Below are 24,641 nucleotides of genomic sequence, written 5' to 3' on the forward strand. Positions count from 1 at the left end.
AAGCCTAATGGCCTGAAGGAAGAAACAGTTTCCCATCCTGACCATTCTTGTCTTTATGCATTGGAGTCTCTTGCCTGGTGGTAGAATGTCAAAGAGGATGCTGGATGGTTGCGCGGGATCCTTGATAATACTAAGGGCCCTGCGTTCTGATTAATATCCACAATGGGTGGTAAAGAGATCCCTATGATCTTCACAGCCATTCTCACAGTCCTTTGTAGGGACTTCCTGTCCGATGCTCTGCTGCTCCCCTACCAGATGGGGATGCAACCTGTCAGGACACTCTCAATGATGCTCCTGGTGAGGTTTAGTTACGATAGGGTGGGGGTAGCCTTCCTTGACTCATTCTCCTCAGGAAATGGAAGCACTGCTGTGCCTTATTTAGAGAGGTAATTTTGAAGGACTAGGTGAGGCCGTCTGTAATGTGAACTCCTAGAAACTTGGTGTGCTTAACTCTCTCTCTCTCTACGGAGGAACCATGTATGCACAGAGGGCGATGATTCATTTGTACTTTCCTCAATTCCACTTAATGTCCTTAGTCTCCATGTTCAGATTTAGGTTGTTGCTGTCACACCAGTCCACCAGCCGCTCTGCTTCCTCTCTGAACTCCAACTCATCACCATTGTTGATGAGGCCAACCACTGTTGTGTCAGCCGCAAACCTGATGACATGGTTTGTGTACAATTACGGATTCTAGATTCATATTAGAGTGAGATGATCATTTTTGATCTAATTACATGATCACAAAACAATAATTCTATTAGCTTACAGATATGTCAGCATCTTAAATTCAATTTTATAAGCCTTATCAGTAAGTCCTTTAGCATCCAACAACCTTAATAAGTCTCTTAAGTTCAGCTGTTTTAACTTGTGGCAAAAATAATAGAGCTTTAAAACTCAACGAGTAAGTAAGTTCAAGGTAAGCTAGTATTTATTGGTTTGGGAAAATCCTGAGCTTGATCTATGCTCAATTCTTTGTTAGAGGAGGAAGCACCATGCAAATATTTAAAGTAAAATTAACACAATCACAAAAAAAATGGGCATTGATTTTTGGATGGGTGGAGTTGAATGCTGTCCTTGAGAAAATATATGTCTAGAAATTTTAAAGTTTCTGTGGTGTGGATTTCGAACTGTGTAATGCTATGTGTAATTGTGTGTCAGCCAAAGTGAATTAGTGATATCCCTAGACAGAGTGGGCGGCGATTTTTAAAAAATCAACAATTACTTTTTTAGGGAAGAAATTTTAGACATTCACTGTTGGAAAAATCAGTCCCAATAAGGAGCTTGTTCTGCAATATTTATAATATAGTATACTGCTTAAAAGATTATTCTTCATGCATTAAATTTAAAACTTAGTATTTTCAATGCACTTTATAATACATCTAAAAAGTTGTTTTATGTTAAATCTTTGATTCAATGTACTTTGCATCTACGGAAGATACAATGTATCCCTGAGAGCATGTCTAGATTTTTGATTTAGTTGTGTTGTGACTGATCGAAGTCACCGGAGAGACACTGAAGCTGGTGATATAGAAGTCTTTTATCATCACAAGAAGCAGGCCTCATTCTGAAGACCCTCTAGGTAGCGGCTCATGCAGATGCAAACATCTCCAAGTCACCATTTTACAAACTATCTCTCTTAATCTGTGGGTTTTTAAATTCAGTTTACTGCCTGCAATTTACAATAAAAATTGAAGGCTAATTGAAAGCTTCCTGAATTTATTTACATTTACAATTAGAACTGAGGCCTGATTCCTATTTTGAATTAATATCCAATACATCCATAAAACTCCAGAATATCAAAATAAGTAGTATGTGTGAAGATTCCTGAAGTTGACATTACTTTTACTGGAAGATAATGGACAACAGTGACAGCTGTGATCGCAATACTGACTTGACAGGAAGCTGCAGGCCAAAATTGGACTTACTTTGTTATAAGAAGATAAGAAATAGGAGCAGGAGTAGGCCATCTGGCCCATCGAGCCTGCTCTGCCATTCAATAAGATCATGGCTGACCTGCCCATGGACTCATCTCCACCCACCTGCCTTTTCCCCATAATCCTTAATTCCCCTACTATGTAAAATTTCCCTGCTGAGTTCCTCCAGCATTTTGTGTGGGTTGTTTAGAAGCAGGTCAGTCTGTTACTATCCCATGTGTCCTTAGTCTTGGTGTCACTTTAAACACAGAGGAAAGCTTTGGATCACACATCTGTGCAGTCATTACAATCTCATACTGGAGTAACCACAACAAGTGACATCATTTCCTCAAATAATACACTGATCATCAACCAGACCTTTAAAACCTTCAAACTTAATTTTCTCCACACATTTCTAGTTGGCCTTTAGTTGGCCTATGTTTCAATGCTTCTACTCTCCACAAACTAGAGACTAATAAGTGTGTTGCTGCTTTTGTTCCAACTCTCACCATTCACCCCTACCAATGTATTTTTACTATATTGTATGTCATCTATAAAAATTGCAGGAATGCTGTTACTAAATTTATAGATTTAAAGAACAGTGAGTTTCAGAAAGATGTTTGGTTTCTGCACAGCAAATAAACAGAACAGTTCTGAGGAAATGTGACGATATTTTATTTAAGGAGAAAATGGTTTTCTTTCACATAACATGTTTCCATAAGACCATCTCTTGTGGGGCAGTTCATCTATCACAATCAAATTTCACAGTTGAACACACTGTACATAATATTTCCCATGCAATCTCACTTGTGTCAATATGATTGCCATGTCTTAAAATCTCTTGAAATCAAAGTATACTTTGCCTTCCTGCTTGCTTGCTGAAAGTTGGTAATGCAGGTTCAGTGATTCCTCAGAATGCCAAACACATTTCGACATCTTGCCTCTTTAAAATATTCTCATTTCCATTTTTTTCCCTGTCAAGTTGCACTTAACCTCATGGTTTTTCCACTTTGAGTTGCATATACCATGTTGTCACCCATTCACTCAGACTGTCTCTTTCTCCTGAAGTCTCTCATTGACCCTCCAAACAACTCCACATCTTTGTAGCAGGCATGGATATATTGCCCTTGATTGCTTCATCCACCTTATTAATATGGTTTGTGAATAGCTGGGGTCCTACTCCACTCCCTACAGCACCCTGCTTTACACAGGCACCTTACCTTAAGGTGAGCCATATATTTCAATTTGCTGTCTGTAAATTAATTTTCAATCTGTGCTTGTATATTCCATGCATTATAATTTCGGTTAATAACCTCTTGTATATACAGTACTGTGGAAAATGCTTAGGCACATGGATATCGCTAGGGTGCCTAAGACTTTTGCACAGTACTGTAGTCATTTTACATATTGCACTGTACTGCTGCTACAAAACAAAAACAAATTTCATGACTTATGTGAGTGATGGTAAACCTGATTCTGATCTGGGTCTCTATTGTGGACTGAGAGTGGGAAGAGGGCAGGGAGAGGGGAATCATGGTTGGGGAAAAGGGGAGGGAGCAGGAAGCACCAGAGAGACATTTTGCAAAGATCAATAAACCGATTGTTTGTAATTAAATGACTCTGCCTGTTGTCTCAGGGCTGAGTGTGTCTGTACCCACACCAACACTGCCCTGGCACTTCTCTGCCACCTGTCCCACACCCCTCCCGTGGCACTCCTCCTTCACGATTCCTGACATCCTTTGTTCCTACCAGACTTTTAAACTTGCTCTCCACTCCACATTAACAAATACAGTACTGTACAAATGTCTTTGGCACCATAACTATATACATGTGCCAAAGACTTCTGCACAGTACTGTACGTCACTTTATTGAATGGCAACCAGACCTGAGGTGCTCCAATGTCCTTTAACAGCACACCGATGCTAATGTCAGTTTTCACATTTTGAAATGTTTGTGCATTTATAACAATTTAATTAGACAGTACTTAAAACTCATAAAATATTTTAAAATTAAACCAACATAAATTAGCTAAAGCATGTTAACTTTCTAGGAATGATTTTAAATAAAAAATAAAATGAAATAAGGTGAATTTAAAAATACAAAACACTTCGAAAGAAAGTTATTGATTGAAATCTAATGGGTAGGGACGCTGACTGCTTGTTAGCGGCTTAATATGAAGACAGTCTTATCCTCAGTTCTGGGGCCAGCTTTGCCAGTGGCAGAGCGGGAGGTCCGGGTGGGAGGTCAGATGTGGCTTTGTGGGACCTTCAATCCAGCTCCGACTTATGTGATGTAGAGGATAGCAGAAATGAAAAACTGACTGACAAGTGGAGGATTGGTGGGTAATGGCTGTCTAGGAACAGAACACAATTAGAACAAGTAAATACCCCCTTGAATGGGGGGGTAAAAGAGTCCAAGGCGTTGTTTTCAAAGTTCAAACAAAACTTATTATTGCAGTATATATATGTCACCAGATGCAACCCTGAGATTCATTTTCTTGCAGATACAATCAATAAGTGAATGATAACCATAACAGAATCAATGAAAGACGGCTTCACCTTGGGTGTTCAACCAGTCTGCAAAAGACAACAAAATGTACAAGTGCAAAGATAAAGAAATAATAGTACAAAATAAATAAGCACTAAATATTGAGAACATGAGATGAAGAGTCCTTGAAAGTGAGTCCATGGGTTAGAAATATTGAAAACCTGCAGCACAGTACAGGCCCTTCGGCCCACAATGCTGTGCCGTACATGGACTTTAGAAATTACCTAGGGTCACCCATAGCCCTCGATTTTTCTAAGCTCTGTGTACCTATCCAGGAGTCTCTTAAAAGACATTATTATGTCCGCCTCCACCACAGTTGCCGGCAGCCCATTCCACGCACTCACCACTCTCTACGTAAAAAACTTACCTGACATCTCCTCTGTATCTACTTCCAAGCACCTTAAACCTGTGCCCTCTCGTGCCAGCCATTCCATTGATCGGACATTGTTCCAATGAACATTTCAATGATAGGACAAGTGAAATTGTGTGAAGTTATCCCCTTTGGTTCAAAAGCCTGATGGTTCAGGGGTAATAACTGTTCTTGAACTTGGTGGAGGCTCCTGTACTTTTTCCTGATGGCAGACCAAGAAGAGAACATGTCCTGGTTGGTGAGAATCACTGATGATGGATGCAGCTTTCCTACACATAGATGTGCTCAATGGTGGGGAGGGTTTCAGCCGTGATGGACTGGGCCGTATCCACTACTTTATGTAAGATTTTCCATTCAAGGGCATTGGTATTTCTATATCAGGCTGTGATGCAGCCAGTCAATATATTCTCCACCATACATCTATAGAAGTTTGTCAGTTTTAGATGTTATGCCAAATCTTTGCAAACTTCAAAAATAGTTTGAAGATCACCCAAATGTCCTGTCCTGCAGTTCACCCTATACAACATAACTAAAAATAGACTATCTGACCACTAACACCTTGCTGTTTTGTGACAGCTTGTTCTACACATATTAACTGCCTTTTTCCATTGCATAATGAGCAATGCTCTAGCTAACAGATACTTTATTAGCTGTAAAAAATGTTTGGACCACAGGGACTTGTGAAATGTGCTATAAATGTATGTTTTCATTTCCTCCAGTTCTAATGAAACTTTAATCTTGTTGTTCTGGTATGTGATTACAGTTTTAATATTTGTGAAATAGGGTCTCTTTTTATACCTTATTTACATGAACACATATAATGCTACAAATCTTATCTGTGGTTTCATAGTTTTTTTCTCAGTAGCTTAAGGTGTCTTAGTAAAATGAAAGCAATCCATACAAAATTCTGGAGGAGCTCAGCAGATTAGGCAGTTTCTATGGAACTGCCTTTGACGTTTCAGGCCAATACACTTCTTCAGGAGAGAAATGGAAGGGGAAAGATGTCAGAATAAAAATGTGGGGGGAGGGGAAGGCGGATAGTTAGAAGGCGATAGGTGAAGCCAAGTGGGTGGGAAAGGTGAAGGGCTGGAAAGGAAGGAATCTGGCAGGACAGGAGAGTAAACCATAGGAGAAAGGGAAGGAGAAGGGACACAAGGGGGAGGTGAAGGCAGTTGAGAAGAGGTAAAAGGTCTGAGTGAGGAATAGGGGAAGAGGGGTAAAATGAAAACATAATTGATTACCTTCAAAATATATTCAGTTGGTACAAATAATTAACCACAGTTATAACTTGTAATTTACATGTGACCAAATCTAGAAATGCGTTTACTTTTAAATGTAGCAAGCTATCAGAATCGGGTTTAATATCACCGGCATATGTTGTAAAATTTGTTAACTTTGGGGCAGCAGTACAATGCAATACATGATAATAGACAGAAATAGAGTGGACAGTCTGAAGGCTTCAGGACTGGACAACGTCCCAGGGCAGGTACTCAGGATGTGTGTGGCACAACTGTAGGTGTGTTTACAGATATTTTTAATCTCTCCCTCTCCCAGTGTAGAGTATCCTCCTGCTTCAAAACATCCACCATTATCCATGTACCTAAAAAGACCAAGGTAACATGTCTGAATGACTGGCGTCCTGTTGCACTCACCTCAATAATAAGCAAATGCTTTGAGAGGCTGGTCAAGGACTACATCTGCAGCTTGCTACCACCCACATTGGACCTCTTACGATTCGCCGACCAACACAACCAATCGACAGATGACGCAATAGCTACAGCTCTACATGCCATACTTACACATCTGGAGAAGAAGGATGCTTGTGTGAGAATGCTGTTCTTGGTCTACAGTTCAGCATTCAACACCATAATTCCCCCCAGGCTCAACAAGAAGCTCAGAGACCTTGGCCTTCACCTTGCCTTGAGTAGCTGGATCCTGGACTTCCTGTCAGATCGCTGGCAGGTGGTAAGAATGGGCTCCCTCATCTCTGTCCCTCAATACAGCTGACCCTCAGGGCTGTATCCTAAGCCCTTTCATTTACTCTCTGTATACCCATGACTGTGTAGCCACCCACAGCTCCAATCTGCTGATGATACTACATTGATTGGCCTTATTTCAAATAATAATGAGGCAGTCTACAGAGAAGTCATCACCCTGACACAGTGGTGTCAAAAAAAGCAACCTCTGCTTCAATGATGCAAAACAAAGCAGCTGGTTGTGGACTACAGGAGGAATGGAGACAGGCTAGCCCCTATTGACCTGAATGGATCTGGGGTTGAGAGGGTGAACAGCTTTGAGTTCCTTGCCGAGGATCCCACGTGGTCTGTTCATACTGGCTGTGTGGTGAAAAAGACACAACAGCGCCTCTTTCATCTCAGATGGTTGAAGAACTTTCCAAATCCTAAGAACTTTCTATAGGGGCACAATTTAAGAGCATCCTGACTGGCTGCATCACTGCCTGGTATGGGAACTGTACTTCCCTCAATTACAGGATTCTGCAGAGAGAGGTGCGGACAGCCCAGCGCATCTGTAGATGTGAGCTTCCCACTATTCAGGATATTTACAGAGACAGGTGTGTAAAAAGGGCCTGAAGGATCATTGGGGAACTGAGTCACCCCAACCACAAACTGTTCCAGCTGCTACCATCCAGGAAATGGCATTGCACCATTAAAGCCAGGACCAACAGGCTCCGGGACAGCTTCTTCCACCAGACCATCAGACTGATTAATTCATGCTGATACAATTGTATTTCTCTCTTATATTGGCTGTTCTGTTGTACATACTATCTATTACAAATTACTATAAATTGTACATTGCACATTTAGACAAAAATGTAAAGAGTTTTACTCCTCTTGTATGTGAGGGATGTAAGAAATAAAGTCAATTCAATTCAAAACTGTGAATTACAGTAAGTATGTATATGTAAAAAAGTAGTGAAGTCGTGTTCATGGATTCAATGTCCATTCAGATCTTAGCACAAGTAATCTGGAAATTTTTGACATTGGAAGATTCCTATGTTCTGAAGTGTTTTAAATGAATGAAATTACCTTATTATAGAGAATTAATTAGATGGTGGTCTTAGCATTATACATGACGCATAATACCTATTGTGTATTCAATGATGTCATCCTTCCTGTTTTATAAAAACGTGTAACTGATCAGTGGAGACATGTAGAGCCAGGAATTTGCCTTTAGAACATGCTTGCACTGAAACTAATGTGGTAAGCTTTGTGCTTTTTGTGTGTTTCCTTTACTGAGAACCACTATGATCAGTTCCACTGATAAGGGTGTCCCAGTTAAACAGAAATGCTAGAGGAGTACCAAACTGTTTCCCAATAGCTCTTAACACATTTTTTTTCTTTATTCTTTTACAGGAATTGAGGGGTGGAGGTTCACCCTTACTACCATCAAAGCAACAACTTGGAAATCTTCCAGACGGCAGAGTGAGTGGAGGCCTGGACAGAACAATGGATGGCAAGGAAACAAGCAACAGTGAGGGTAAATGCTTTAGAATACTTTGTCACGGCAAATCCGCTTCCAGACAGTCAGATTATTTTGGAAATGTTTCACTGTAACTCTCAATGATTATTTTATGTTATGTTTAATTTCCAAAGTTCCATGAAAATGTAAGTTTTTGATCACTTTGTCTTAATAGGATAAGATATACTTTATTCTTAATTAAGCCATTTTTTTCTATCTTATCTTTACTACAACTGCCCCATCCCACCTATAGTTTCCAGCTGGAAGGGATCAGAACACGGTAGTGCAGTGGTTAGCAAAAGATTTACAGTACTAGCGTTGCAGCTTCAATTCCCGCCACTGTCTGTAAGGAGTTCTCCCTGTGACCGCCCGGCTTTCCTCCAGATCCTCCAGTTTTCTCCCACAGTCTAAAGGTGGATTAATTGGTCATTGTAAATTGTCCTACAGTTAGGCTGAGATTAAATTATGGGTTGCTAGGCAGCATGGCGTGAAGGGCTGTAGAAACCTATTTCACACTGTATCTCAATAAAGAGAATAGATTTTAAAACTCAGATAATTTTTAACTTTACTTATTTCTACTTAACATTTTTATTCTGATAAGTACCATGATATCTTTGCAGGCATAATTCCTACAAAAACTATAATGTTTAACTCAGTTTATTGAACAAAATAATGTTTTGAACTGATAGTTGCTTCAGACTTGAATCATAATTCCTACTTATTGGTCTAGAAAATGCCCCTTGCCAGTTTTCTGATGGACTACAGAATTCTAGTTCACTTAAATGTTTGTGAAAATGCAGAAAGTGGATTTCACGGACTGCTAGTGTTGGATTCCATCTCTCTCTCTCTAATGGTGTGCTGAAACTGACATTGTCATTTTCAGCTTTGCCTTTTCCTTTGCTGTGTTACACATCCTCACAGTCCTTAGCATGTAGCACAGCAGCCATTTCCTAAAGGAATCTGTTTTACTTATTGAGATACAGCGGTAAATAAGCCCTACCGACCCTTTGAGCGGTGCTGTCCAGCAATCCCCAAATTTAATCCTCGCCTAACCATGGGGCAATTCACAATGACCAATTAACCTACCACCTTGTGAGTCTTTGGGTCTGTGGGAGGAAACCGGAGCACCCGGAAGAAACCCACGTGGTAACGGAGAGAACGCACATACTCCATACGGGCACTAGCGGGAATTGAACCCGCCTCACTAGTACTGTAAAGCGTTGTGCTAACCACTACACTACCAGGCCACTGTACAAGCAATTCCTCTGACCTCAGCAGAGTGTTGCAACTGAATGAATGGGAACAGAAATGACGTGAGGAAGGCGGTCAGAGGGCCGTGGGCAGACTGAAAGAGAACAGAGTCTGCTGGCATTAGGCTCTTTGTGCATGCTGCTACAAAGTCACCCAGTGTCACTGCCAGTTGCTCTTGTTAGGTATTTGCCAGGGAAGTCCCTATGGGAACATGGATGCCGTCTATGAAAGCCTGCATTTGGGGAAGTCCATAATGTGATCAAATGACAAATGCCACTTTAACTACTCATGTAGACTGAAGGAATTGCTCCCAGAGTATGGAATTTCAATCACCTTCCCAATGCAACAGTGAGATGTGGCCTAAAATCCTCATGAGGCTAGCAAAAAGAGAAAAACTTTGGCCCTCACTTATATAGGCAAAGCAGTCAAGATTCATGTCTGGATTATAGGAGTTCACAGATATTAGTGAGAGCAATGAATGGAGATTGTGTGTTTATCCCTTAACTATCAGTTTTCGAGAAGTTGATTAAGATAGAACTGAGAATGTGAGTAAATAAGAAATATATTTCTTGTCATACCTCTAAGGTTAGAAATCTCACCAGAGATGAATTTTTGTGTTGTACTATTGATAACATCATGGGGATTTATGTATTGCAAAGAAGAGAATAGAACTCCCTTAAAAATGAGAAAGGAGATTTCTCAATCTGTGCTAAGCCTCCCAGATATGTGGATAAAAATGTTCCATGCCAGGATATTGCAAATTTTTGTCAATAGAACAACATCTTCATTGGAGTTCTGTGAATGAATTTTTCAACCATTGTCCCTCTGTATTATTAAGAAATAGTATTTGTTAATGTACATTTAAGCAAAGAGCCACTAAAGTACGTACCTATCTGGGATTTGTGTGCTTCTTGGCACTTTTTTGTATTAAAGCAGGGCCTCCCAACCTTTCTTATGCCATGGACCCCTACCATTAACCAAAGGGCCTGTAGACACAAGTTCTACAGGCCCTGTTCTAGAAGAAATACAACAAAAACAACTATATTAGTTTCTCACTTTCATCTGGAGATTTACACAGGTAAACTGTTGTAATTGGTCATAATGAAAACTGATAGCTGTTCAACACACACAAAATGCTGGAGGAACTCAGCAAGTCAGGCTAAAGCCTTCCTCTTCCAGACCCTGTTGAAGGTTGTCAGGCTGAAACATCAACTATTTGTTCATTTCTTTGGATGCTGCCTGACCTGCTGAGATCTTCCAGCACTTTGTGTGTTGCTTTGCATTTTCAGCATCTGCAGAATTTCTCACGCTGATGATAGCTTTTCAATACTGAGCATATAATGTTATTGTCCTTCCAATACCTTCAATGATACTTAATTGCTGGAGTTGCCAGATGGAGTGATGATTGCTGGTGTAAATTTAAAGTAAAACCATAAGACCACAAGGTATAGGAGCAGAATTAGGCCATTTGGCCCATTGAGTCTGCTCTGCCATTTCGTTATGGCTGATCCATTTTCCCACTTAGCCCCAATCTCCTTCCTTCTCCTCATATCCTTTCATGCCCTGACTAATCAAGAAACTATCAACCTCTGCCTTAAATATACCCAACGTCCTGGCCTCCACAGCCACCTGTGGCAACGAATTCCACAAATTCACCACACTGTAGCTAAAGAAAGTCCTCCTCATCTCTGTTCTAAAAGTGCTCCTCTCTATTCTGAGGCAGTGCGCTCTGGTCCGAGACACCCCCACCATAAGAAACATTCTCTCCACATCCACTCTATGCCTTTCAACATTTGATAGGTTTCAATGAGGTCACCCCTCATCCTACTGAATTCCAATGAGTAGAGACCCAGAGCTTTAGAAAACTGTGTGTGTGTGTGTGTGTGTGTGTGTGTGTGTGTGTGTGTGTGTGTGTGTGTGTGAGAGAGAGCTTTTAAGTGATTTTGAAAGGTAATATTATAAGTGATCCCAGAGACTTCCTTTCCTGTATTTTTGCTAAATTATGGTGTTTCTCTGCAATGGGCTTTACTCTGCAGATACAGCTGGACCCAATGGTGAACTGAGAGATGAAACCTATGAATGGTTCTCACTTTCCCCTTTTCCCCCCTCAATCATTCGTGCAGTATACGTTGATAGCGTTGGAAGACTAAGTGAACAGACAAACATGTCAGATGACTGAGAGATAACTGTAAAACAATGCAGCCTAGAAATGTGAAGCATCTGCACACAATAGATTATTTTCCACTGTAGTCAAGGCGGAAGAGGAGATGCGCTCCGAGCTGGTCATCAATCAAGCACAAAGTATCAATGTGAAGCTGTCATCAACAGGTCTGCTCAGCTAGTGAGATACATTTCAAGGACAATTGATTAGAAAACAGTGTACTTTCAGCACTTAGACAGTGATACGTCAACATTGCGATGTCTGTATAAAATGTTGGATATGACATCTAATCAAGTGTCTTTGGGTAAAGTTCAGAGCTGAGAGATAAGTTGGTTCAGGAACACAGAACTTCAAGTTATGAAAATAAACCTGATTTCATGAATCAAAGGAAAGGGAAAGTGTAATCTGCCTGAGATTACTAAAGGAAGCCTACTTAGCTTGTGTGGTGGAGTTAAGAGGATCTGCCAGTTCTGTCTACATTCAGAGGCCTAACTTCCATTTTATACTAAATAATGGTCATTTTAATAACTCAGGAAATAACCTTATCTGTTTGGATAAACACATTTCCTGACATAACTCTTTAGCTGTTCACAGTTCTATCCCTTATTTCTTTCTTCATCATTGTTTCCAGTATCAGGGAGTCTAGACTTTTATCGACCTTTTCCTTGGATAGTTCAGACTAACACCAAAATCAACCTGAATAAATACAACGCTCACTTGTTCGTTCAATATATGCCATGTCTCATGACGCACGCGATCATGACCAAGACTGTTCTTGGCAAACCTTTCTACAGAAGTGGTTTGCCATTGCCATCTAAGCTGTTTCTTTACAAGATGAATGATTCCAGCCATTTTCAATTCTCTTCAGAAATTGTCTGCCTGGCATCAGGGGTCGCATAATCAGGACTTGTGATATGCACCAGGTGCTTATACGACTATCCACCACCTGCTCCCATGGTTGAAGGAGTGCCTTTAACATTACAAATAAAAACTAGGAGGACATTTCACTCAATAGATACATCTGGAGGAAACCCATTCAAGAGGGAGTTGCGCTATTAAAGGGATCTTCACTGTGCCACGTCCTGATGAAGGGTCTCGGCCCGAAACGTCGACTGTACCTCTTCCTAGAGATGCTGCCTGGCCTGCTGCGTTCACCAGCAACTTTTATGTGTGTTGCTTGATATTCCAGCGTCTGCAGATTTCCTCATGTTTGCAAAAGGGGAGACTGAATAACCAAAAGACCCATCCGCTAACCACAATCACCGCTTACCCTTGCCCACACTGCAAAATATACTGATTTTGGATTAGCCTCTGCAGCCATTTGAGGACCCACCAATAGTCACAATCTGTTCAGGGTTATACACTTGGCTCTATTTTAGGTTCCTCTCTTCCTTTTGATTTGAAACGCCTCAAACAGGTATCTAACCCGATAGTTAAATATACCTTAAGTATTTGGTTCCAATTTAGAAAATTTTTCGATCTTAACCAATTTGGGCTAGCGATTCCTATTTTAGGTAACATATTTTTTCCTCCCTCTTTTACGGATCGTGCTTTTCAAATTTGGAAGACTAAGGGCATTTCACGGTTTTTGGATTTATTTTTAGATGGTTCCCTTATGTCTTTTGAACAATTATCTAATAAATATAATTTATCAAGAATACATTTTTTTAGATATCTACAAGTTAGAAATTTCCTAAGTACTATACTTTTTTCTTTTCCAATGCTTCCTCCTACATACATTTTAGATACTGTAATTAACCTTAATCCATATCAGAAAGGTGCATCGACTATGATTTATAATATTATTATGAAACTTAGGAAAGCTCCATTTGATAAGATTAGGGTAGATTGGGAACAGGAATTAGGGTCTATCATTTCCGTGGATGACTCGGGGCAGATTTTACAATTAGTCAATACTTCCTCTATCTGTGCTAAACATTCCCTAATTCAATTTAAAGTTGTTCATAGAGCACATATGTCCAAAGATAAATTAGCTCGCTTTTATTCTCATATTAATCCTTTTTGTGGTAGATGTCCGGGGCAGATAGCCTCTTTAACTCATATGTTTTGGTCTTGTCCTACTCTGGAAACTTTTTGGAGAGACATTTTTAATATTATCTCAAAGGTATTGAATATAGATATCTCTCCTCACCCTATTACTGCTATCTTTGGACTACCTAAAATTTCCAGTAATCTTTCTCCTTCAGCCCATAGAATGATTGCATTTCTTACTTTAATGGTGAAAAGATGTATCTTACAACATTGGAAAGAGCTTAACGCGCCAACCACCTTTTTTTGGTTTTCTTAGACGATACTATGCTTGAATTTGGAGAAAATTAGAAGCAATCTTTATGATTCCTCACTTAAATTTGAACAGACCCGGAGATCTTTTGTTCAATATTTTCATTTAATGTAATTTTTTTTTCTTCTCTTTTTTGCTCCATATTTATATACCCTTCTTGTTTTTTTTTACTGTTTTTAATGGAGGTCGGGATTGAGGACGTGATTTTAAGTTCTTTAACTCTACCTGTTTCCAAGTTAGCCCATTGCTTTGCTTTGCTTTTAGTTTAGTTGCACGGTGGGTTTTTTTCCTTTTCTCTATTGATATATATATATAAATTAGTATACTATTATGTCACCTTAGTATGTTATGTTTAAATTACGTTGTTTGTATCACTTTTTTTTCTGTATTAATATTTTCTGTAATTTTATTATATTCTAACAGTGTATTAGTGCCTATATGGCTTACCCTTTTGTATACTTATTCAATAAAAAGATTTAAAAAGAAAGAAAGAGGACCCACCAATAGTCAACCCCTTCGGAGAACATCATATCTGACTCGAGTCAGGAGACTGACTATGACAATTCAGATAACCCACACTGAACAGATGGACTTCATGCAAATCTCACACTATTTAGGATAACGATGAGTGTGGCAAAATGCATAAAAACATGATAAGTGCATTTTATTAGAAAGCAAATGAAAAGCAAAAGTTGGCATTTCGTTTCTGGGTTGTGGTGCAGGCAGGCAGTGGAGATACTATTTAAAACTTTGTTTTTGATCCACAAGGATCAGATTGTTTGTCTGTTCCACCAGGAGGTGGGAGTCTGTTGCAGCAGGCATCTTACTCATAGTCTAGATCTAATGATCGACAGCTCCAAATGTGAAGACAGACTTAGGGAGATATAAACCAAAGTCTCCTTCATGTTTCAATATATCCTTATTTTAATTCTGTTTGCATTGGGTAATGGCAAATGTGAGAGTTTAGTTTTGAATAGAGAAATGGTTTTTATCCCAAGGAAACAAACAAGTGTTCCTTGAGTTTTTAATAGTTTGGGTAACCATGAGAAGAGTTAAATATTGCAAAATGTGAGGCATTTTATTTGACAGATCTTCTTCATAATTTAGCCTGATTATTTAGCCGACCAGAAAAGCATTTGCCTACAGTATCTAACACTCAGAGATACCAGGGAAATGAGATATAAAGTAATAATTTCCATTCGCAAAACTGTAGCAAAATGTGTTTGTTGTTCAACCTGGCTATGTCACTTTGTAGATAACATGGCACCAACCTGGCTATATCACTTTGTAGATAACATGGCACCAACCTGGAATGTAAATATTTAATTTCCTCAGGGACAAGGAGAGCACAAATTCTATTTTCCTTAATCCTGGACTAACTAGGCTATCATATGGCCATAAGTCCAATGGACATAGGAGCAGACTTAGGCCACTTGGTCCATCAAGTCTGCTTCATCATTCCATCATGGCTGATTGATTATTCCTCTCAACTAAATTCTCCTGCCTACTCCTCATAATCTTTGATGCCCCGTCTAACCAAGAACTTATCAACCTCCACTTTAAATCTACTCAATAACTTGGACTCCACAGCCATCTGTGGCAATGAATTCCACAGATTTACCACTCTATTGCTAAATTCCTTATCATCTCTGTTCTAAATGGACATCCCTCTATTCTGAGGCTGTGGCCTCTGGTCTTAGACTCACCTACTATAGGAAACATCCTCTCCACATCCACTCTATCAGTATTTACATCCACTCTATCAGTATTTAATAGGTTTCAGTGAGATCCCCTTCCTCATTCTTCAAAATATTAGTAAGTACCGGCCCAGAGCCATCAAATGCTCCTCATACATTAACCCTTTCATTTCTCGTGAACATCCTCTGAACCATCTCCAACGCAAGCACATCTTAGAAAAAACTGATACAATACTCCAATTGTGGTCAGCACTACATCCTTGTTTTTAAATTCTTGTCCTCTCAGAATAACTCCTACCATTACATTTGGTGTCCATGTTACTGTCTCGAGCTGCAAGTTAACCTTTTAGGAATCTTCCACTATGGCCCTAAGTCTCTTTGCACCCCTGATTTCTCAAATTTTCTCCCCATTTAGAACATAGTCTACACTCTTATTCCATCAACCAAAATGTATACATTTACCCATACTATAATTCCATCTGCTACTTCTCTGCCCATTCTCCCAGTCCATCCAAGTCCTTCTGCAGGCTTCCTGCTTCCTTAATACTACCTGCCCCACCACCTACCTTTGTATGGTACACTACAAAGTCATGAATTCTGTCATCCAAATCATTGACATGTATTGTGAAAAAAAAACGGTCTCAAAACTGACCCTTGAGGAACACCACTAGTCACCTGCAGCCAACCAGAAAAGGCCTCCATTATTCCAACTCATTGCTTTCTGCAAATCAGCTGATGTTCTATCCATGCTAGTATCTCTCCTGTAATACCATGGGCTCTTATCTTGTTAAGCAGCCTCATCAGTGGCACCTTGTTAAAGGCCTTTTGAAAATCCAAGTACACAACGTCCTTGACTCTCCTTTGACTATCTCAGCTATTATTTCTGCAAAGCTTCCAACAGATTTGTCAGACAAGATTTCCCCTTAAGGAAACCTTGCCGACTTTGGCCTACATTTGATGGCTCTGAGTCTGTACTCGCCGAAATTCAGAAGGACGAGTGGGGATCTCATTGAAACCCTTCGAATGTTGAAAGGCCTAGACAGAGTAGATGTGGTAAGGAGGTTTCCCATAGTGAGAGAGTGTAGGACAAGAGGGCACAGCCTCAGGATTAAAGGGTGCCCTTTCAAAACAGAGATGCGGAGAAAGTTCTTTAGCCAAAGGGTGGTGAATCTGTGGAATTTGGTGCCGCAGGCAGCTGTGGAGGCCAGGTCACTGGGTGTATTTAAGGCAGAGATTGATAGGTTCTTGATTGGACATGCCATCAAAGGTTACAGGGAGAAGGCTGGGAACTGGTATTAAGGAGGAGATAGAGAAAAGGATCAGCCATGATTGAATGGCAGAGCTGACCCAATGGCCAGATGGCCTAATTCTGCTCGTATGTTTTATGGTCTTATGGTGTTACTTTATCATATGCCTCTCTGTACCGCGAAAGCTCATTCTTAATAATGGACTCCAACATATTCCCAACTATGGAAGTCAGTCTAAATAGCCTATAATTTCCTTTACGCTACCTCCGTTCCTTCTTAAAGAGTGGTGAGACATTTGTAAATTTCCAAGTCCTCTGGAACATTCCAGAATCTAGTGATTCTTGAAAGGTCATTAAGAATGCCTTGACAAGCTCTTCCACTACCTCCTTCGAACCCTTGGTTGTAGTCCATCTAGTCCAGGTGACTTATCTATTTTCAGATGTTCCAGCTTCCCAAGTACTTTCTCCTTCATAACAGTAACTACACCCACTTTTGCCCCCTAACACGCTCAAATTTCTGGCATACTGCTAGTGTCTTCCAAAGTGATGACAGCTGACAAATACTTATTAAGTTCACCTGCCATTTCTTTGTCCCCCATTACTACCTCTCCAGCATAAATTTTCTGTGGTTCGATATCCACTCTCGCCTCTCTTTTTCTCTTTATTTTTTTGAAAAACCTTTTGTTATCCTCTTTGATGCTATTGTCTAGCTTACCTTCATATTTCATCTTTTCTCTTATGGCTTTTTTATTTGCCTTCTGTTGGTTTTTAAAAGTTTCCAATCCTCTATTATAAGCATCCATTAGTCTCATGAGACCATGGATTTGCGCCTTGGAAGGTTTCCAGAGCGCAGGCCTGGGCAAGGTTGTATGGAAGACCAGCAGTTACCCATGCTGCAAGTCTCCCCTCTCCACGACACCAATGTTGTCCAAGGGAAGGGCATTAGGACCCATACAGCTTGGCACCGGTGTCGTCGCAGAGCAATGTGTAGTTAAGTGCCTTGCTCAAGGACACACACACTGCCTCAGCCAAGGCTCGAACTAGCGACCTTCAAATCACTAGATGAACGCCTTAACCACTTGGCCACGTGCCAATCCTCTAACTCCCCACTACTTTCTGCAATATTATATGCCCTCATTTGTTTTTACTCTATCTTTGAATATCCTCGTCAGTCATAGTTGCCTCATCCTCCCTTTAACATACTTCTTCATCTTTGGGATGTATCTATCGTGTGCCTTCTGAGTTGCCTCCAGAAATTCCAACCATTACTGTTCCCCCATCATCCCTGCAAATGTTCCCTTCCGATCAACCTTGGCCAGCTCACCTCAATTCCCTCTAGGCCACTGTAATACGGATACACCTGACCTTATCTTTTCTCTCTCTCAAACTACAGGGTGAATTCTATCATGTTATGACCATTATCTTCTAATGGTTCCTTTACCATAATTTCCCGCATCAAATCTAGTTCATTAAACAACACCCAATCCAGAATTGCTTTTACCCTTGTGTTTTTAATCACAAGATGCTCTAGAAAGCCATTTCATAGATATTCTACAAATTACCTCTCTTGGGATCCAGCACCAACATGATTTTCCTATTTCTACCTGCTACCTGCATATTGAAATCCCCCATCATTATCATACCGTTTCTATCTCTTATTGTAATTTCTATCCCACATGCTGTCTATCATTCAGAGACCAAAATGTAACTCCCATCAGGGTCTTTTTACCCTTGCAATTTTTTTAACTCTACTCGCAAGGATAATCCATCTTCCGATCCTTTGTCACCTGTTTCTAAGGATTTGATTTCATTTTTTACCAACAGAGCCACCTCACCCCTTCTTCCTATCTGCCTGTCCTTTCAATACAATGTGTATCCTTGGATGTTAAGTGCCCAACTATGAACTTCTTTCAGCCACGACTCAGTGATGCCCACAGTGTTGTACCTGCCAATCTCTAATGTACTACAAGATCATCAACCTTGTTCTGTATTTTGCACCTCAGTTTTTTTTGTATTTTCTCTCCATTTAGAAAATAGTTAACCCTTTCATTTCTTCTACCATTCTTGGATATTAGTATCCTTTGATATTAAGCTCCCAGCTACACTCATCTTTCAGCCCTGAATCCATGATACCCACTATGTTGTACCTGCTAATCTCTAACTGTTTTACATGATCATAAACCTATTTTCTATGTTTCTATGTTTTTTATCATCTACCTTATTTCATATACTGCGTGCATTTAAATATAACACCTTCAGTCCTCTACTCATCACCCTTTTCGATTTTGTCCTGAGGTTATACTTCAACTTATCCCACTGAATGTAATTTTGCCCTATCATCTGCCTATCCTTCCTCACAGTCTCACTACAGACTGCATCTACTTCCTTACCAACTGCCCCCTCCTTAACTCTATCCTCCTGCCAAAATAGTTTAAACCCTCCCCAACAGCTCGAGTAAACAAGCCCGCAATAATATTGGTCCCGCTCGGATTCAGGTGTAACCCATTCCTTTTGCACAGCTCATACCTTTCCCAGAAGAGATCCCAATGATCCAGAAATTTGAAACCCTGCCCCCTGCACCAATTCCTCAGCCACACATTCATCTGCCAAATTATCCTATTCTTACCCTCACTGACCTGTGGCACAAGCAGCAATCCAGATATTACCACCCTGGAGGTACTGCATTTCAGCTTTCTACTTAATTCCCTGTATTCTTTCTTCAGGACCTCCTCCCATAAATCCTTATTCCAGGGTATCAGATCATAATCCAGGAATATTTTTTCAATGCCATGAGAGAAAGCACCAGAGGTAATGGTCTGGAAAGACATTTTGACAGTAACACAGCAGTTGCAACCTCTGTAAAGTTGCTTTGTTTAAAAAAGAACAAGAAGTGTATTAATGTCAGTTCCAAAAGCATAAGACATTCCTTCATGCAATGTTACACTGTTTTAGGCACCATGGGCACCGCAGGTTGAAATTTGAGTGGGTGTCGTGCCTCTCCTTACAGATCTGACTTCATAAAGTTTCAATGAGAAGGCTGGCACTTTGCAACCAGTAATGTTTCAACAACCAGAGTGTGAGCAAGGAAATGGTGCACGCTTCCTGAAAGTTGATACAGTGAACAGTGGAGTCGGCCCTCTTAAGCATGGTTTATACTTCTGCGTCAACGCGTCGCCGCAAACCCTATGCAAAGCCGATGCAGAACCCTACGCGAGGGCCTACGTTGCTGCAACGTACACCTCTCCCAAAACGTAACCGCGCATCACGGCAATGCAGAATGCAACAGCTGTGATTGGTCCGCTTGGTAGCATCGCATTTCATCCTACGCTGCAATAGGTTCCCATTGGGCGACTGCAGTGCAAGGAAGGAACTCTGGCTGCAATGCTTTCCATAAAGGTTAACAGACCTCCGAAATTATGGAGGACACATTTCGCTTTTACGAAAAAAGACGCTCGCGTCCTGTTTACCCCGGGAAAGACTACCATGACCATGAAGCCTTGTGCGGGCAGGTGAGTACGCATGCGTGACGTATGCGAATTGCAGAGCAATGTAGACAAACCAACGCACGAGTATAAATGCTCACAACGCGCGTAGGCCACTTGCGTAGGTTATGGCGTCCAGTTAACGCAGAAGTATAAACCAGGCTTTATGCTGAAGCAATATGGCATGAAGTTGCCGGTAAAGGCATTATTTGTTTTTTTATTATTGAAATGCAACGCAGAATAGGCCCTTCCAGCTGCACCGCCCAGCAGCTCAATCCTAGCCTAATCACGGCACAATTTACAATGACCAATTAACCTTCCAATCAGTACATCTTTGTTCTGTGCGAGGAAACAGGAGCACCCAGAGGAAACTTTCACAGCCGCGGGGAGAACATACAAACTCCTTACAGGCAGCAGCAGGAATTGTACCGGGTTGTTTATACCGTAAAGCATTGTGTTAACCATTACGCTACCATGATGCCTGAAGTGCCCTCTTTGAATATCTGAACTTCATGGTGCTGCACGGTACAAATGTAAAAGTCACCGAACAAAGATTACCCAAATTTGATGACAGAGTACGGCAAAGTGCAACATGCAGCATTTCTCTGCCGAGACAACCTGCAAGGATCCTAAGGTTAGGTTTTTTGAAAGTGAGGATAACTCTAGCTTTGACTTTGAGAGTGGGGAAACCACTGACATAATCTAATCCTTAATGTTTGCGTGGGTCACAGATATGACTGTGGGCTTCTTTGCATATCGGCAGGCTGCAAAGAATTTGATCCCGTGGGAAGGTTGATTAGAGGTGCCTCTAATATGTAACACGGGTGGGTAAAGTTCTTGACATCACCTTTTTCATCAGATCTCAAAAAAAAGCTTCAGAGGTTCAAAAGTTCATTTCATTGTCAAAGTATACATGTACTATACAACTCTGATATTCGTCTTCTCCAGAGAGTCACAAAATGCAGAAAGACCATGGATTGAAAGCAAAGACATCAACTCCACCACCCCCCCTCTGGCACAAAAAAGAAAAAGAAAAAGAAACAAAATTTGCAAACTCCAAAACCCCCACACCCCTTCTCCACAGAAGAAGAACATTTTTGTGTCTAATGCTCATCTCTTATCTGATGAATGTGGAACAAATTTTCTTTTGAATGATTACTTCTGGTCTTTCTGACCAGTTAATTTAGGAACAAGGAGGGGGGTGGGTGTGGAAACATGGAAGGCACATAGATCTAAGTTGAGCCAGTCTACTTGAGATTTGTTTTACAAGTGATGTTGTAGTACCACACTTTGTTCTGCATCAGACCCTGTAAATATTGTTCAGTCTGAATGCTCAGTTGCTTTAAAAACTGGTTCTTCCAGAAACATGTGCAAAATTAATCAATGCTAACCTAACAAAATTTTGTCAGGTATTGTGCAAATAAATTTCTAGCCGTTTTTGTAAAGTAAAATATCGAGCCCTTTCACCTTATGTTGGTGGAGGCGGATAGAAAAGTTTACCTTTCTCCCTTTTCAATCAACATCCATTGATTATTTTTGCTGGGAATTCAGTGTTATTCTAAATTGGTGTGCATCCAGGAGGTTACCCTAGGAACATAATCACAAACAGTGCAACAAGAATAATTTGTTATATGCAGATATGAGAGATTCTGCAGATTCTGGAAATCTTGCACGGCACACACACACACAATGCTGGAGGAATTCAGCAGGTCAGTCAGCGTCTACAGAGGGAAATAAGCAGTTGGCCCTCATCTGGTCTTTCTTACCACCCGCCTGCCTGTATTTCTCCCTCTCCTCCCAAGTTCATATTATGGTTTTCCCTTCCTTTCTTTCTAATCCTGATGAAGGACCTATGCCAGGGGTTCTCAACCTTTTTGTGCCATGGACCAATACCATTAAGCAAGGGGTCTGTGGACACCAGGTTGGGAACTGCTGATCTAGCCCCAAAATGTCGAATGTTTATTTCATTTCATAGATGCTGCCTGACTTGCCGAGTTCCACCAGAATTTTTCGTGTGTTGCTCAAGCATTTATACAGTACTGTGCAAAGTCTTAGGCACACATATATCTACCTCAGGTGCCTAGGACTTTTGCACAGTACTCTTCATTATATCTTTCCAGTTAGCAAATAACATTTAATACTAATAAGCTTAAACAAAGCTAGGTACTCTTATTTCTGTTTCCCAACCACCTTCCTATTATAAGGCATCCATTAGCCTTGCGAGACCATGGATCTGCACCTGGAAAGTCTTCACTCTCCAGGGCGCAGGCCTGGGTAAGGTTGTATGGAAGACAGGCAGTTGCCCATGCTGCAAGTCTCCCCTCTCCATGACACTGATTTTGTCCAAGGGAAGGGCAAGGGCCGATATGGCTTGGCACCAGTGTCGTTGCAGAGCACTGTGTGGTTAAGTGCCTTGCTCAAGGACACAACACGCTGCCTCATCTGGGGCTCGAACTCACGACCTTCAGGTCGCTAGTCCAGTGCTTTAACCACTTGGCCACGTGCCCACACTATTATAAACAAAATGTAGTGTGCAAAAGCCTTAGGCACCCTAGCTACAAATGCTGTATATGCCTAAGACTTTTGCACAGTCCTGTATGACATTTTTAATGCAATTAACTTTCCAAATATATTCACTGGCTCAGAACCATATGCATGTTGATACCAACAACTTCTGTTAGAATAGAAGTGCAAAACCTTAACAGTTTTAGATTTTAAGATTCTTAAAGGAAGAGGGAAAGGTCAATAGAGTCAGAATCAGACTGAGTTTATCATCTCTGTCTTTTCGGTGAAATATGCTGTTGAGAGGCAGCAGTACATTGCAAAGACTTGAGAAGGATTTCCGAGGCCATGTATAGGGAGTCTGAATGTGCAGCTGCCAGTGGCGAGTTGGAGGCACACACAGAGAGCCAGAATTTAGAGTTTCGTCCAATATTTAGGGATGTCACAGCACTAAAGCTTTTGCCTATTTTATAAAATTCCAAACAGAGATTCATTTCACCGGCTCAGCTGGATGTAAAAGACCCTTTAAAAATGGACATATTTATCCCTCAGCAAACACAGCCAGACTGGTCTGGTCACCAGTTTTCTTGCTGTTTGAGAAGACTTCCGGTGTGAACTTGTGGTTCTTGCATTTCTTTGCATTGCAGCAGTCGCTACTGTGTTTTTTTTAAGTGAGGTTTTTTGGCTGTGAAATTTGTTGAGATGTTCTGAAATCATAAACAGTGCTACCCAGAGGGAAGTGTAATGTTCATTTCTCTTTGTGGCCTGGACTTCAGGTTTCTGCAGAGTTTAATCAAGATCTAATAAACAGCAGCTTTCTTTATATAGATTGGATTTGTTTAAAATAGTAGGCTGAATAGTATGCTTGGGCAGCACAGTAGCTTTAAAGTACAGGCGACCCAGGTTCAGTTCCTGCCGCTGCCTGTATGTTCTCCCCGTGACCACGTGGGTTTTCTCCCACAATCCAAAGACATACGGGTTGATAGGTTAATTGGTCATTGTAAATGGTCCCAAGATTAGGCTAGAATTAAATCAGAGGATGGCTAGGCAGTGCAGCTTGAAAGGTCAGAAGGGCCTACTTCACAATAAATAAATTTTAAAAATCAGGATACATGTTCTTAAATTGTCCAAAATGTCGAACATTATCCAGCATACTTGAAATACCAATTCAAAACGGCATTTTCTGTCGGCGGCAAGGAAATCTGATTATGTCCTACCATGATTTCTCACAAAAGAAGTTGGAAGCAGCACACCGCTAGTAGGATTGCCCTTCGTTGGTCACGGTCAACTGAGGGTGTTACGTGCCAGCTGGCAACATGATACACAAGCCAGGGCAGTACAATATGGGGAGCAAGCTGTTGCCCTTGCAGCAGGCTCCCCCTCTCCTTGTAGCTGATGCAAAGGAACAGTAGAGACTGCTCTAGTTTGTCACCAGTGGCATTGCAAGAGTTTCCAGTCATTGTTGACTTAGGGGCTCTGGATTTTTCCTTGGAGTTTACTCCCGAAGCCTTTCCCATGAGTGGGTATAGCCACAAGCCAGTTGAGGTCTGAGATCATAGTTTTCCTTCTCTTCGATGAGCTGCCAACCATGCCCTGATGAGCCCCATCTGCCTGAAGAGACAGGTTTTGAGGTGCCAGTAACCTGCCTTTGTCCCTTCTCCTGTCAGTAGAAACAGCTCTTCCGAGCTTA

General features: G+C 40.9%; 1 protein-coding gene across 4 annotated transcripts in view; it reads left to right on the forward strand.

The window, feature by feature from the left end:
- The window catches only part of LOC140199637 (xin actin-binding repeat-containing protein 2-like), a 172,777-nt gene that overhangs the window by 54,420 nt on the left and 93,716 nt on the right, over positions 1-24,641 (forward strand). For 3 of the 4 annotated variants that reach the window (XM_072262050.1, XM_072262048.1, XM_072262051.1), the window contains exon 2: positions 8,205-8,328. In XM_072262050.1, coding sequence (XP_072118151.1) covers positions 8,205-8,328 — 124 coding nt within the window. Of the gene's footprint in view, positions 1-7,995; positions 8,052-8,204; positions 8,329-24,641 lie in introns of those variants that run through there. The other variant, XM_072262052.1, reaches the window with a different exon arrangement.

The sequence above is a fragment of the Mobula birostris genome, chromosome 6 (assembly GCF_030028105.1).
Source record: "Mobula birostris isolate sMobBir1 chromosome 6, sMobBir1.hap1, whole genome shotgun sequence".
NCBI classification, from domain to species: domain Eukaryota; kingdom Metazoa; phylum Chordata; class Chondrichthyes; order Myliobatiformes; family Myliobatidae; genus Mobula; species Mobula birostris.